Source organism: Calidris pugnax, unplaced genomic scaffold, assembly GCF_001431845.1.
Source record: "Calidris pugnax isolate Ruff unplaced genomic scaffold, ASM143184v1 scaffold103, whole genome shotgun sequence".
Classification (NCBI taxonomy): domain Eukaryota; kingdom Metazoa; phylum Chordata; class Aves; order Charadriiformes; family Scolopacidae; genus Calidris; species Calidris pugnax.
Window position 1 is genome coordinate 7,885,993 of NW_015090990.1, and position 13,786 is coordinate 7,899,778.

Sequence of the window (13,786 nt, forward strand, 5' to 3'; positions counted from 1 at the left end):
AGAATAAATACAGGGCTGGGTACCATTACTGATACAGCAACATTGTGTCTAGTAATTATGGTAGCATTGAGTATTGCTGACACATTCAGAGTGATGTAGTATCAATAGATCATCCATTGCTAATAAACATTCCTTGTTCATGGTGCCTAGATATTCGAGCGTAATCTGTCAAAAAGAAATGGGATGAAAGTTTTCACCACCTTCACAGAAGAGTTAGGATGGTGATGTTTTAACACAGGATTTTTTTTTGTCCAAAACGGGAGGAAAATAGATATTTTTCAAAACCAAATTAATTATAATTAGCCTGCCTAAAGGTCATTTCCCCTCCTCAGTAATGATTTTTAGTCCGCATTCTTTGTGCCTTTGAGCCTCCAGCTCTGCCTACAGTCCTCAGACAAGAAGTAATTATAAACAATGTGTATCTCACATGAAAAAAAAAACAACAAAACCAAACAACCCATGGACCATGTACTGAGAAAGAATGTGAAAAGTGTTTCAGTCTTTTTTAATGCACACTACTGACCACAAGAACTAGGGCCTTTTGCAAAATCACTTTAAAGAACTGTTTTTTACCACTCCTTGGTGACAAGAGTACTATATCAATGTTAATTTCTCTGTAATTTTGATAGCAGTGGATTCATAGAATCATAGGTTGGAAGGGACCTTAAAGATCATCTAGTTAGAACCCCAGGGGTGGACACCGTACTCCAGGTGGGCCCTCACGAGGGCACAGTAGAGGGGAGAATCACCTCCCTTTACCTGCTGGCCACGCTTCTTTTGATGCAGCCCAGGATATGGTTGGCTTTTTTGGCTGCAAGCGCACATTGACAGGTCACATTGAACTTCTCATCAACTGACACACCCAAGTCCTTCTCCTCAGGGCTGCTCTCAATCCATTCTCCACCCAACCTGTATTTGTGCTTGGAATTGCCCAGACCCACGTGTGGGACCTTGCATTTGGCCTTGTTGAACTTCATGAGGTTTGCAGAGGCCCACCTCTCAAGCCTGTCTAGGTCCCTGTGGATGACATCCTTTCCCTCCACCATGTCAGCCACACCACACAGCTTGGTGTCATCAGCAAACTTGCTATGAGGGTGAACTCAATCCCACTGTCCATGTCACTGACAAAAGATGTTAATCAGCACTGCTCCCAATACCAATCCTGAAGAACACCACTCATCACTGTTTTCCACTTGGGCATCGAGCCATTGACCGCAACTTTTGCAGTGTGGCCATCCAGCCAATTCCTTATCCACCAAGCGGTCCATTGGTCAAATCCATGTCTCTCCAATTTAGAGACAAGGATGATTTTCTTCATGAAGAGTCAGAAAGCAAGGGAAACCTTTGATACAGTCTCCCACAGTATCCTCCTGGAGAAACTGTCTGCCCATGGCTTGGATGGGAATACCCTCTGCTGGGTTAAAAACTGGCTGGAGGGATGGACCCAGAGAGTGGTGGTGAATGGAGCTAAATCCAGCTGGCGTCCAGTCACGAGTGGTGTCCCACAGGGCTCAGTACTGGGGCCACTTCTCTTTAACATCTTTATCAATGATCTGGACGAGGGGATCGAGTGCACCCTCAGTAAGTTCGCAGACGACACCAAGCTGGGTGGCAGTGTTGATCTGCTGGAGGGTAGAGAGGCTCTGCAGAGAGATCTCGACAGGCTGGATCGATGGGCCGAGACCAACGGGATGAGGTTTAACAAGGCCAAGTGCCGGGTCCTGCACTTCGGTCACAACAACCCCAAGCAGCGCTACAGGCTGGGGGCAGAGTGGCTGGAGAGCTGCCTGGCAGAAAAGGACCTGGGGGTGTTGGTCGACTGTCGGCTGAACATGAGCCAGCAGTGTGCCCAGGTGGCCAAGAAGGCCAACAGCATCCTGGCCTGTATCAAGAACAGTGTGGCGAGTAGAGCCCGAGAGGTGATCGTCCCCCTGTACTCAGCACTGGTGAGGCCCCACCTCGAGTACTGTGTCCAATTTTGGGCCCCCAACCACAAGAGGGACATTGAGGTGCTGGAGCGGGTCCAGAGAAGGGCAACGAAGCTGGTGAGGGGTCTGGAGCACAAGTCTTACGAGGAGAGGCTGAGGGAACTGGGGTTGTTCAGTCTGGGGAAGAGGAGACTGAGGGGAGACCTTATAGCTCTGTACAAGTACCTGAAAGGAGGCTGTAGAGAGACGGGGGTCGGTCTCTTCTCCCAAGTTACAGATGATTTCCTTGCATTTCAGTCCCTTGAACAGATACTATTGGGCATAGAGTGAAACCTTGGCCAGTTGAAATCGTAGGTGGCATTGTTTTCTGTGGAACTGTGATTTGACCTGTCATGTGTGTCACTGTGCACCCCTATTGAGCACAAGTCCTTCCTCTAGCAATAAGTAGTGGCAGGTCTTTTGACTTGGTGTCTGTCATACTTATGGACTGAAATATAGCATGTTTCCATTTGGGGTTAGTGGACTTTTCTCTTAATTCCACACCTCACAATAGAGCAAAAGGCTCAAATACATAGTAATTTTACTAATTTGTCCTAGAGTCCTCTGAGAGATAAATGCAGGCACTCCAAGTCAAATAAATCAGAAACAAAGCCATTGTAATTATAATCTCTCTCTTAAAGATGAATCAGAATTTATAAGAATTTGAGTCATTTAATGGAAGCTATGTATTTTCACTCAGGACATAGGGCTTTCCTACTTCTAACTGGTCCATATGTTAAAAGCATATAAAAGTTAATCGGTTTTGCTTTGCTGCCAGTGTGTTGTGTGCAAAGAGAGGCTTTAAACCACAGCTGTGCAATGTAACAATTGTGAACTTTACTGGGTTGCAGATGTGGGACCTCAGTAAACTAAATTAAATGTCGCTTAACTGAGTTTGAGAGGTAGAGTGTTGGATTACTTTTTATTTAGTTTTTCAGTTGAGCATTTTACAGTTCAGTTTTAATTTTTCTTCACAGCCCAAGTTTTTGTGTCACGGGACAAATGCAGTACACAGACACTCACAAGACTTGCTAGCGGTAAGGTTCAAAACATGCCCTAAAATAGCATTAAAAAAAGGAACTTATCTAGAAACAGAACCATCTATCGGATCAAAGTTAAGTCCTGCTCAAGCTTTGTATAAGACATAACAATTATTTACTCTTGAGAATAACTCCCTATAAATAAAGAGTGTCAGCAAATCTCTGGAATTGCACATGTCAGTAAACACAACAGCCGAGAAGGGTCAAGTTAGATTTATCACGTTTATGTTTGGTAAAGGGTGTTGCCCAAGCAGAAGTGCGCTGTTTTTATGAGACTTCACAGATTACATTGTACTGAAAATGGGAAAAAGGCATAGATATTTTTTTTAATCTTCAACAATTTGAACCCTAAAAAAGTACAAGTGAACAGGTTTAAGAACAGATCTTGATGAGCTTACTGATTTGGTCTGTACTGGGCCATTCTCTGTAGACCATCTTGAAAATAATTTTTATGTTTTCGATTTTCATGTTTCTAGCCTAAGTCCTCAGTTCTACAATGAACATTGTCTCACAGTAGTTGAGCAATAATTAATCTTAACACTTCATTGTGGAATATATATATATTGAGGAAGAAAAAGATGCATTGCACAGATGTTACTGCTTTTTATATTAACTAGTGGACTATGGTAGGCTTTGGGATCTCACTCTGCAACATATACAAAATTTCAATAGAGAAATATTCAGAGAACGTTATACTGTAGTTGTTTTAATGAGTAGTTTACTTGGCAGTTTCCACAGGCACTATGAGCTGTAAGGTCAAACTGTGTCAAAGATGCTCGGTACATCATTGAAAGCATTCAGTAGCTCTTAAGATCAAATCCTAGAAGAGCAATTATTTTTAAATTTGCTAGTCAGTTTGTAGAGCAGATAAATTTATTGAATATGCAGATAACCTTGCTGGTTTGAATATCCATAATGGTTTTGGTGTGTCCTTTGCAAAGAACATGCTTATATTTCCCACACTTTCAAAATAATTGGATTAGGGGTCAATGTGTGTAAGAGATGAATGTAGTTGGTGGAAAACAAACCTCTAAGCCTGTGATGGATTTTGTATATCTGTTTTAGAGTATTTCGTACTCTGAGTGTGCTGTCTTACTATGATTTTGTACTTTATCCATTTTCTTTATTCTTTCACCCTACAACAAACTGTAAAGGTCAGTACTTTACTAAACCAGCATTACCATTTCACTTATTTGACTTTGTCTGACCTATTCCAACCTGACTTGGCTTGGCATAGGAGAGCTTGTAACTGAACTGCCTGGACAGCAGGTCACAGTGTGTGTCAAAGACAGAAAATGCATTTGTGGGTGTTTGTATTGAGTGGGTATTAGTTTCATTAAGTATGGAGATAAAAATATAAATGAGAATAATGTTTTGAAATGCCACAAACATAACTGATTTTGTGCTATCTGTGACAATGTATGGAAGTGCTGAGATCCAGAGGAGCAAACATTCAGTTGAGAAGTCTTTGAGACTTGATTAAATTAGTAGTCAACATAATTAATGTCTAGATTTCAAAAACAGGGAGGCCTTGGAGTTTCATAAAGTTCTGTAACCATGTTTAATCCTAAATTATTAAGACTTCTAAAAGACAGCTTCAAGTGTCAAAACCTGGTTTTGACACCATTTTTATCCTGTCTAGCTTAGGGTCTTAACCACTGAGAAGGCTGATAGTCACAGTGAGGTCAGAGAAAATGTTCCTCCATTTCATTCCATGTGCTTTCAGTAAGTTTTTACCACTGAATTCATTGGGAATCTTTGCTGACTTTAGAAGGCTTTTGATCAGACTGTGTTTGTATGGAGCAGCTTCAGCAGCAGGTCCTGAGTGATGGAATATATACCATAAAATATTTTATACATTAAATGGAGAGGGAACGTACTCTGGAAATACAAACAGTGGGCTGGAAATCACAATCTCCTGGGTTTCCTGTTTATTCACTGTTCTTGCACTGTTTTGGCACCAGGTTAAAATGAGTCCTGTGAAGCTTAATTAGTGTTAGAGGACAGTCCTGAGATCATCAGAGATGAGATGCTGAGGTGTGAGCTACCATAATGCTTGCTGTTGGTTCATGTTGGTGAGGGAGCATAGATAAAATACTGAGATAATTTCCATGTTCTTCATAATCAAACTCTTACTTTTCTAGATAAAGCATATATGATGTTGAGGAAAAAAATAAAAATCTTACATAACATGCAGAAAATGGATGTCAGTTGCATAAAACCATGAGGGAGACCAGAGCTGAATCAGCATGTGTAGTAACCATAGTTTCAACCTGTGTATGTTTTTGAGAAGTATTCTTCCACATAACTCTGGAAGAAGAAACTTGTCTGTCCTGAGTAGAGCTAATTAAAGTAATGGAGAATTCCTCAACAGGGGAGTCTTCACAGAAAATACACCTTTGTAGTTTTCTTCTGATCTTAGTTACAGATGTGGTACAGGTGCCAGGGCAATCTGCTGGGGCAACAGAAGACTTTGTGTTGATGGGGGGGTACTTTGTTGATGTTAGATATTGTGGCATTCTGTCCTGTCTCTTGTTCCCCAGAGATTTCAAGGTTTATTGTCCTGGGTAGATTACATAAAACAACATCAAATTGTACACTACCAAAGATGTCAAGGGAGGTGATTCTGCCCCTTTTCTCCATTCTCATGAGACCCCACCTGGAGTACTGTGTACAGTTCTGGAGCCCCAATATAAGAAGGACATGGACCTGTTGGAGTGAATCCAGAGGAGTGCTACAAAGATAATCAGAGGGCTGGAGCACCTCCCATATGAAGACAGGCTGAGAGACTTGGGATTGTTCAGCTGGAGAAGAGAAGGCTCCAGAGAGACTTTACAGCAGCTTTCCAGTACCCAAAGGGGGCCTACAGGAAGGATGGGGAGGGACTCTTGCTACAAAGATAATCAGAGGGCTGGAGCACCTCCCATATGAAGACAGGCTGAGAGACTTGGGATTGTTCAGCTGGAGAAGAGAAGGCTCCAGAGAGACTTTACAGCAGCTTTCCAGTACCCAAAGGGGGCCTACAGGAAGGATGGGGAGGGACTCTTTATCAGGGAGTGGAGTGATAGGACAGGGGAAGGGGTTTTAAACTGAAAGAGGGGAGATTTAGATTAGATGTGAGGAAGAAATTCTATGCTGTGAGGATGGTGAGACACTGGAACAGGTTGCCCAGGGAAGCTGTGGATGCCCCATCCCTGGAAGTGTTCAATGCCAGGCTGGATGGGGCTTTGAGCAACCTGGTCTGGTGGGAGGTGTCCCTGCCCATGGCAGGGGGGTTGGAACAAGATGATCTTTAAGGTCCCCTCCAACCCAAACCATTCTATGATTCTATGTAGATGGAAGTTGCTGAGGACCGTATTTGAAAGAAATGGCCTGTGTCTTCTGAAAATGTATAAATCGTAAAAAGCTGAGTGTCAATAGGACAAGAGGAAATGGCCTCAAGTTGTGTCAGGGGAGGCTCAGATTGGATATTATGAAAAATTTTTGCACTGAAAGGGTTATTAAGCATTGGAATGGGCTGCCCAGGGAAGTGGTTGAGGCATTCAGAAGACAGGTTGACAATGCTTAGTGACATGGTTTAGTGATGGTTGTTTTGTCAGATGGTTGGACTAGATGATCTTAAAGGTCCCTTCCAACCTAGACAGTTATATGATTTTATGATTCTGTGACTTTGTTCTCTGTAATGCAGCAGCTGGGACACTGACCCAGCTAGCTAATATATATATAACTAATTATATACCATATTCTGTTCTTCTTTAGTAGGTAAGGTTAAAAGTTAAGACCTTTCTTTCTGAGATCATACATTTACATATCTTGGAATATAGCAGACAGTTTGACCTTCATCTCAGCTGCTGTCAGTGCCTTACTTCCCTTGTATTCTAGAAGAAGTCTACTAACCTACTCTGTGAGAACAATATTTAAACATAGCAGTGATGATGTTTACAAGCAAAGTTTTATTTGTTGCTGTAAACGTCATGCTGTGTGTTTGCCAGTGTGTGCCTCATTAACGTGGGAAGTGACCACTGAAGTATCTACGATGTGTGCAGCAGAAAGCCTAGCAGCACTGAATTCACACTCAGGTTCTCCAGTCCCAGTCTAGCAATGTAAAGCTTTTAAGTATCTGTAAATATGATCTGTGTCTACTTCATGCTAATAAGGCTAAAGAAACCTTTAGCCTAATTGAGAATTAGGATCAGAGTTTGCCAGTTCACTGTGGTAAGGATTTTTCATTTCAAATAATCTGGGCCAAAAAGTGCATCTTTTTTGCTCCTGAGGCGATTACTCATAATTAGATTATTCCCAGGTGGGCCACACTATTACTAAGTTTTCATGGTTATCAGATTCTGTTTTGTAATATCAATCTGATTTTGAAAATACTATTTCTCATTTTTTATTTACTTATTCTGAATAGGAAGCAAAGTAATTCTCTTTTCAGAATAGGCAGCAGTGAAAGTTCTCGATATTGATAGTTGTGTTCCAGACAATATTTTTATAAATATATTATTGTGTAAAATTGTGTAACAGATGAGAAAATTGGATTCTTAGCTTTTTATTGCACAAGATTAGCCTAAATTACTTCAGTGATTCAAAAGAATAGAGTTTTGATAGTCAGTGACCAGATTCAAATTAGTACCCAATAAAAAAAGTACATGTATTCATTTATAGATGAGCTAAGAAAAGCTTAGTCTTGCAGTAGCAGAAGATGAAAATGCATTATGGAGATAAGCAGTCGACTTCCTTAGGCTAGATAAAATGTACTGAAAGGAAAGACGGAGAAGAATCTGTGTATGTCAAAGACATTGTCTGACTCTGTACCTCTTCTGGAGTGGAAGTGCTTAGCTGTGATTAGAAGTAGTGTCAATGAAACATGAATGCATTTGAGCATTTCTGACCATATTATACTGTATCTACATGGTGTTTCAAGTAACCCCTCTTTATCTGAACCAGAAGCATGAAAGAAATTAATAAAATATATGAGGATAAGGAAAGAGCTTGTACTGTGCCCTTTATATAGTAGTAATATCCCTGGTACAGCTTGTACAGTAAGGTGACATTGTCACTAGGCTTTTTCTCTGTAAGTCACTTCCCAAACTGAACATTGTATCACAGCTTAATATAATTCTTACCTGGCATGCTCTTATTTTGGGAGGAATGATCTATTGCAGACATAACCAAAGTGAGGTTATAAATGCAGTGCTAATATTCCTAATATTTGCTTGATGCTACTTATAGAACCCATCACCTAAGAATAATGAAGCACTGACAAACCGTAAGTAACATCAGAACATCCAGCCAGAGAGTGTACTTTTCCTAATTAGTGTGGAAAGTCAACGGCTGGACAAATCATTACTTCGGCCAGATCACACAGTGAGGAAGTGCCAGGGATGCAAGTAGGAAGACAGGAATGCTGACTAGTCCTTTTTGAGATCTAGAGAACACTGGCAAAGTCCAGCCTGATGGAAGACAACCCATTTCTTCTTTCGATTCTGTGCAAATATCTAAAATACTTTTAAAACAACTTCTACTTGGCTTTGCATAATAGAAGAGATAAGGTACTTGGACAGTATGGTCTTTCTCACCTACCTGAAATGAGGCATCAGTAAAGAGTATGTTTGCAGGGATGTGAGATCTCCTGTACAGCTTCAAGACAAAAGGAGTTTTGCTGAGCATTGTCACAGTGAGCTTAGCCAGGGAGTGCATAGATTTTTGTGCTGCTACTTCTCTTTTTGTTGGAAGCTCTCAGAGTGCTTCACAAACTTTAATGGCTGAAACTTCTCAAAGCATTAATGACATTCCTAACTTTATTAAGCAGAGGGGGGAAAAAAGAGAAACATCAGGGCCGATTGACTCCTCCACTGACACAAATGAATCCCAGAGATCTTAGTCTCTGATCCGGCAGACATGTAGGTAGGAGTCTTAATTTTTCAGATGAGCAGTCCTGTTGAACTGAAAAGGAAATGCATGTGAATAAAATTAAACTTGTACATGTTTTAAAGATTAATTGTAATTTTAACCATTAACTTCTCTCCCTCATGAATGACTTTTCAAAAAAAAAAAAAAGAATAAAATTTGGAGAGGATTTTAAATTGCTTAATCAGCCCATTTTATGGAGTTGGATTTTAGTATAGGTAGTATTTTATTTAGATCTACATGGATGTCGCTTGTATTTTCTCTAAAGTGTTGACCATATAATAGGTGTGAAGTTAGACTTCTGAAAGGCACAGCGTGGTCTTTTAACCTTTAACCAGTTTAACCTTTCAAGGAACTCATGGCAGTTTTAACTGGCTACGTTATTATCTAAAAACGTTTGTTCTTCAAATATTGATGTTCTTCACGAAGTGGAGTAACGTTTAATTATTTTTGGTGTGTAAAGTAATAAATGACCTTCTAAATGAAAATCAAATGCAGGGACAGGTACCCAATGTTTACTGACTATAAACACCATGCTAACTCTGGGTGAAACATTTCTTATTATGTGGGCTAATTTTCAAACCACAGTTGTTCTGTTTATTAGTTGTAGTGTCTGAGACATGTTAAAGATAGGTAGTTATTTTGGTAGTTATTTTCCTGAACATGAACTACTTGAGATGATTAATTCACAAATTTTTATTGAAGCATCATTTGGTGTTTGTGTTTGATCCGGGAAAGCAAATCCTAATAACACTTTTTCTGTGGATTTCATCTGATGCTACAATTCAGAAGTTACATAGTAATTACATAGGAATTCACTTGACACATGAAATAAGCACCGATAAGAATTCATGCCTAGAAGGAAGTAGCTAAAGAATGAAATCACAATACATAAAGAACTTCTTTTTTTAAGTAGGAACTAACCACTTCTGGGAGTCTTTTTGTTTGTGAAGTCATTGCAGATTTTTGGTTAATGAAAAAGCTTGCTTATTTGCTTGGTTTGCCACATGAGATTAAGTTTGGGTTTAGTTTGGCATGAGGAACTAAGGGAGAGCTCAGGGATATTAATTATGAACCCTAGAAACCTAACGCCAGCAGTGAGTATGGTGAACCTTGAGAAACTATCTTAAAATTCTAAATTTTATTTGGTTATTAGAGTTTTGTAACTTGTTATAAAATGCAACAACATTTTAGTAATTTTAAACAGTCTGATTAATTTTTTTTCTTCTCCCAATTTCTCTCTTTATCCCATGTTGTATCATCAGTTCTCCAGTGTGAGGCTTTCAAACTTTAGATTTGCTAAGCAGAAGCCTCGCCAAAAACAACCTTTCCAGGTTATCTACTTTAGCCAAAAACGGCACAAAAGAGTCATTTCTAACATACAAAAGTATCAAAATTACAGCTAAGAGAAAAATAAAGTCACCTACTACTTGCTCATTAAAATCTTTATTTTAACCTTAGAGAGATACATGTATATAGTGTGTGTACCACCTGTGTATATAGATACAAGATTTATAAAACGGAGTTGCAGTTCTCATTAGCCAACACGTTAGAGCCTAAAGTGGTTTTCAAAAACACGGACATACCTTGTGTTCTGCACTGTGATTTAAACTGTCAGGTAACATACTGTTAGATCTGGCAATGCCATGCCAGTTTTGCAGCATTGTGTCAACCCCAATGCCAGCAGCTTAAAGGAGAAATACTTTCTCAAATGACTACAGAATGTTTGCATCACTCCAAAGACTGTCATTGCTGTGTTTGAGTGCTGGCCCCCAGACTGTTTTCACGGGGTTGGTGTTTTTCTTGTTCGGAGAAAAGTAAGAGCAAGAGTTCCCTTCAGTGTTCTGTGGGTACTGGGCTTGCTCTGCTCCCTTATGGAATAATTACTAGTGATTAAGTGTTCTTGGTTCTCGTTTTTCCCATCCTGCCTCCTTTACCACTTATGTAATAAATAGTTTAGCAAAACTCTGAAGACTGTTTAGAGTTACAGACTTTCTGTAAAGCAAACAGCTAAACACTGGAGTTGATGCAAACAAGGCACTTAGCATCTGAAAGAAGTGTTAACACTTTATTTACATTTAAATTAAAACGGACACTTATTTATGTGTTCTCGTTCTGAAAGGTGTGTGGTACATCTGCAGAGGCCTATTGTTTATTCATGCTGTAAATCCTTTGAAATGTGTTAAAATGCTTCCCACTCATTATAAAAATCCTGCCACCCATGGATTAGGGCTTTGATGTCACCAATCCTGCTTCAAAGGGTTCTTTCAATGCTATTAATCACAGTTTAGCCTCTGAAGATATAGCCAGAGAAAACATTTGGACATCTTGTGCTAGACTTGCTAAAACTTTGAAATATACAGAGTGTCTTGCATATGCACAGTCCCATATCACTTCCTCTCTCTTCTCTGAGCCTTTATTTTGAAAAAAGCTATTTTGTGATGACTTTGGCCTACAAGTACAGAGGAAAAAGTTTAGGACATGTCATACTGTACATTTAAAAACAGGCGGTTGTCTTTCAGTTCACACCACAATATGTTTTTGCCTGAGGAATTGAGTCAGTCTTTAAAAACCCCGAGGGACAATAAGATTGGGGATTAAGCAGGCCTGTATGTCAAAAGGTCAAAAAAAGATACCGTCTTATCATTTTCTCATCTCTTTCATTAGTTTGTGAGCTTAAGATGCTGTCTAAACACTTCAGGATCCACATGATTTCATAGAAACAAGATTGTTTCTGCTGTCTTTTTCGCTTTTAAATCTCTCAATGAGTCACAGGGAAATTGATTACTAGTGATTGAGCTGTATGCCTTTGTGCTGTCCTTGTTTTCATCAGCTCAGTAGCTAAGGTCAGTGACATACCACCTTATCACTGACTTTTTCCTCCCTTTTAAATCAACACTGCACTCTGTCATGCCTGTGCTGAATGCTCTGTAGGCACAATTGGTAATGAGTGGGGTGTGGAAGAAGTGTGGTGGTGTCTGCTATTTTTAGCGCTGTTGTACAAGCTGATTTTCCACCATATAACTTTTTCCCTGCTAAGCTTCTTCAACAGTTTTTGCAGTATGTATTTCTTTCTTTTTGAACAGGTAACTTGGCACAGGCAAGAGCCAGAGTGACGGCAGCTTCTAGGTCTTTGCCTCCACAGCTTAGTGCTGGGCGTATCAAGGTTAGTAGCATTCCCTTTAAATACAGGCAGTTGTTCATAAAATATTACAGCAAGACTATAGACATGATGCTTAACTATGTAGGCGTGCAGTGAGGCTCTTACTAAATAAGAATCTGCCTTAATACCAGAGCAAACATGGACCTCAGCTGGAAGCAGTTTCCAGTTTTAGTGAGGACCCTGTTGTAGAAAACAACGAAGAATCAATTTAATCTTTAAAACTTATGGAGTGAAATCTCGGTTACATTGATATTGATAGCCATATCCCTTTTGATGTCAATGGGGTCAAGGTTTTTCTCTGGCAATTTTGGCCTAGAAAGATTTAAATAGATAAAATTTAAATAGTGTGTTTCACAGTATGAAAGGCAAGCTGAAAAAAACCCAAATGATCTGTTCCTTTTTTATTCAACTTGCAAGTGAAAAAACAGGGGACATTTGTGACTGATAGATGGCCAGAAAATAATGACTTGGCAAAACTACTATTCTTTAAAAAGAAGAACTCTAGAATTTAAATGCTCTGGATTTTATCGTAAAAATATGTGGCATAATTGCAAAAGGATGGGATAATTTATTGCAGTTAATAGGATGTGTTGCCAACTGAGTACACTTAATTTGTGAGGAAAACTCTTGTACCTCAAACTTACAGCATGTACACACCCTCCCTGCCCCTAAGTAGTACTGTTAGGTTAGTTAAGGGTTTGGAGTTTGTTTTTCCCTCCAAAGCAACAGTAATAATTTTTTAAAACAAATGTGATAACAGCAACTGTTCAAAAGTTTTCATTCTCTCCTGTTATTAGGAGCTCATGCTGAAATGTTGATACAGTAATTCATGTTACCCAGACCTCTATATCCTTCACTGTACCTGCAAATACAGATGTGGATTTCAGAGATTTATTTCCTCTCTGGTATAAACACTTTCAGGGCTGAAGGACAGATAATGGCCTTTCCAATTTTCTTGTATTATATACACATTGTCTTCCACATCCAGCTATAATCAGCATAAGCTTTCTAAGCATGCATTTTATTGATACAAGTGGAATGGAGTAGAACAGCTCTCTTCTAAAGCTTTAATAAACACAATCAGTTATACTAAGTAGTGTTTAAGAGGTTTTTACTCACTCTTCGAATTTTTATAGGAGCTAAAAGATGTGCAAAGTGCAGCACTATTCAGAAAATGTTAATTGAAATATTTTTTGGCTGAAAAGAATCTTTCTTATAACTTCATAAAACTTTAATTAAAACGGCTTCAGGAAAAATATTTTAAATTATTATTTTGCAGTTTGTTAAACAAACCCAAATGTAATAGTTTTGTTTGGAAGTTTGGAAATTTTCATTTTTTATTTAATTGATGAGCTTTTTTGCTTAATGTATTTTTTGGGTTTACGGTATTTCATACCATGCCAGCAGCAGGTGTGGTCAATATGTGAAAGTAATAATTTCCAGTGACTTCATAAGGTGACATGATGTCATAAATCGTTCTTTTAATATTGTTTCAAAATTATCATAAGCAATTGTTTTTACTGGTGGAGCAGTTTGAGTTTTCTAGGTCAAGCTGTTTTCCATTTCAGTTGTAATCGTATAAATGTATATTGTACGTCACTACTACTGTCATGTAAAAATGTGACTCAACAGTTGAAATATTCTTCATTTTAGTTTGAAGAGAGCAGCTAGTGATTTAAAACACAAGATTATATCATGACATTCTG

At 39.1% G+C, this 13,786-nt stretch overlaps 1 protein-coding gene across 1 annotated transcript in view; it reads left to right on the plus strand.

Moving 5' to 3' along the window:
• The window catches only part of MYO3B (myosin IIIB), a 185,697-nt gene that overhangs the window by 92,680 nt on the left and 79,231 nt on the right, over window positions 1-13,786 (plus strand). Inside the window, exon 23 of the mRNA XM_014954229.1 lies at window positions 12,004-12,083. Coding sequence (XP_014809715.1) covers window positions 12,004-12,083 — 80 coding nt within the window. The remainder of the gene's footprint in view (window positions 1-12,003; window positions 12,084-13,786) is intronic.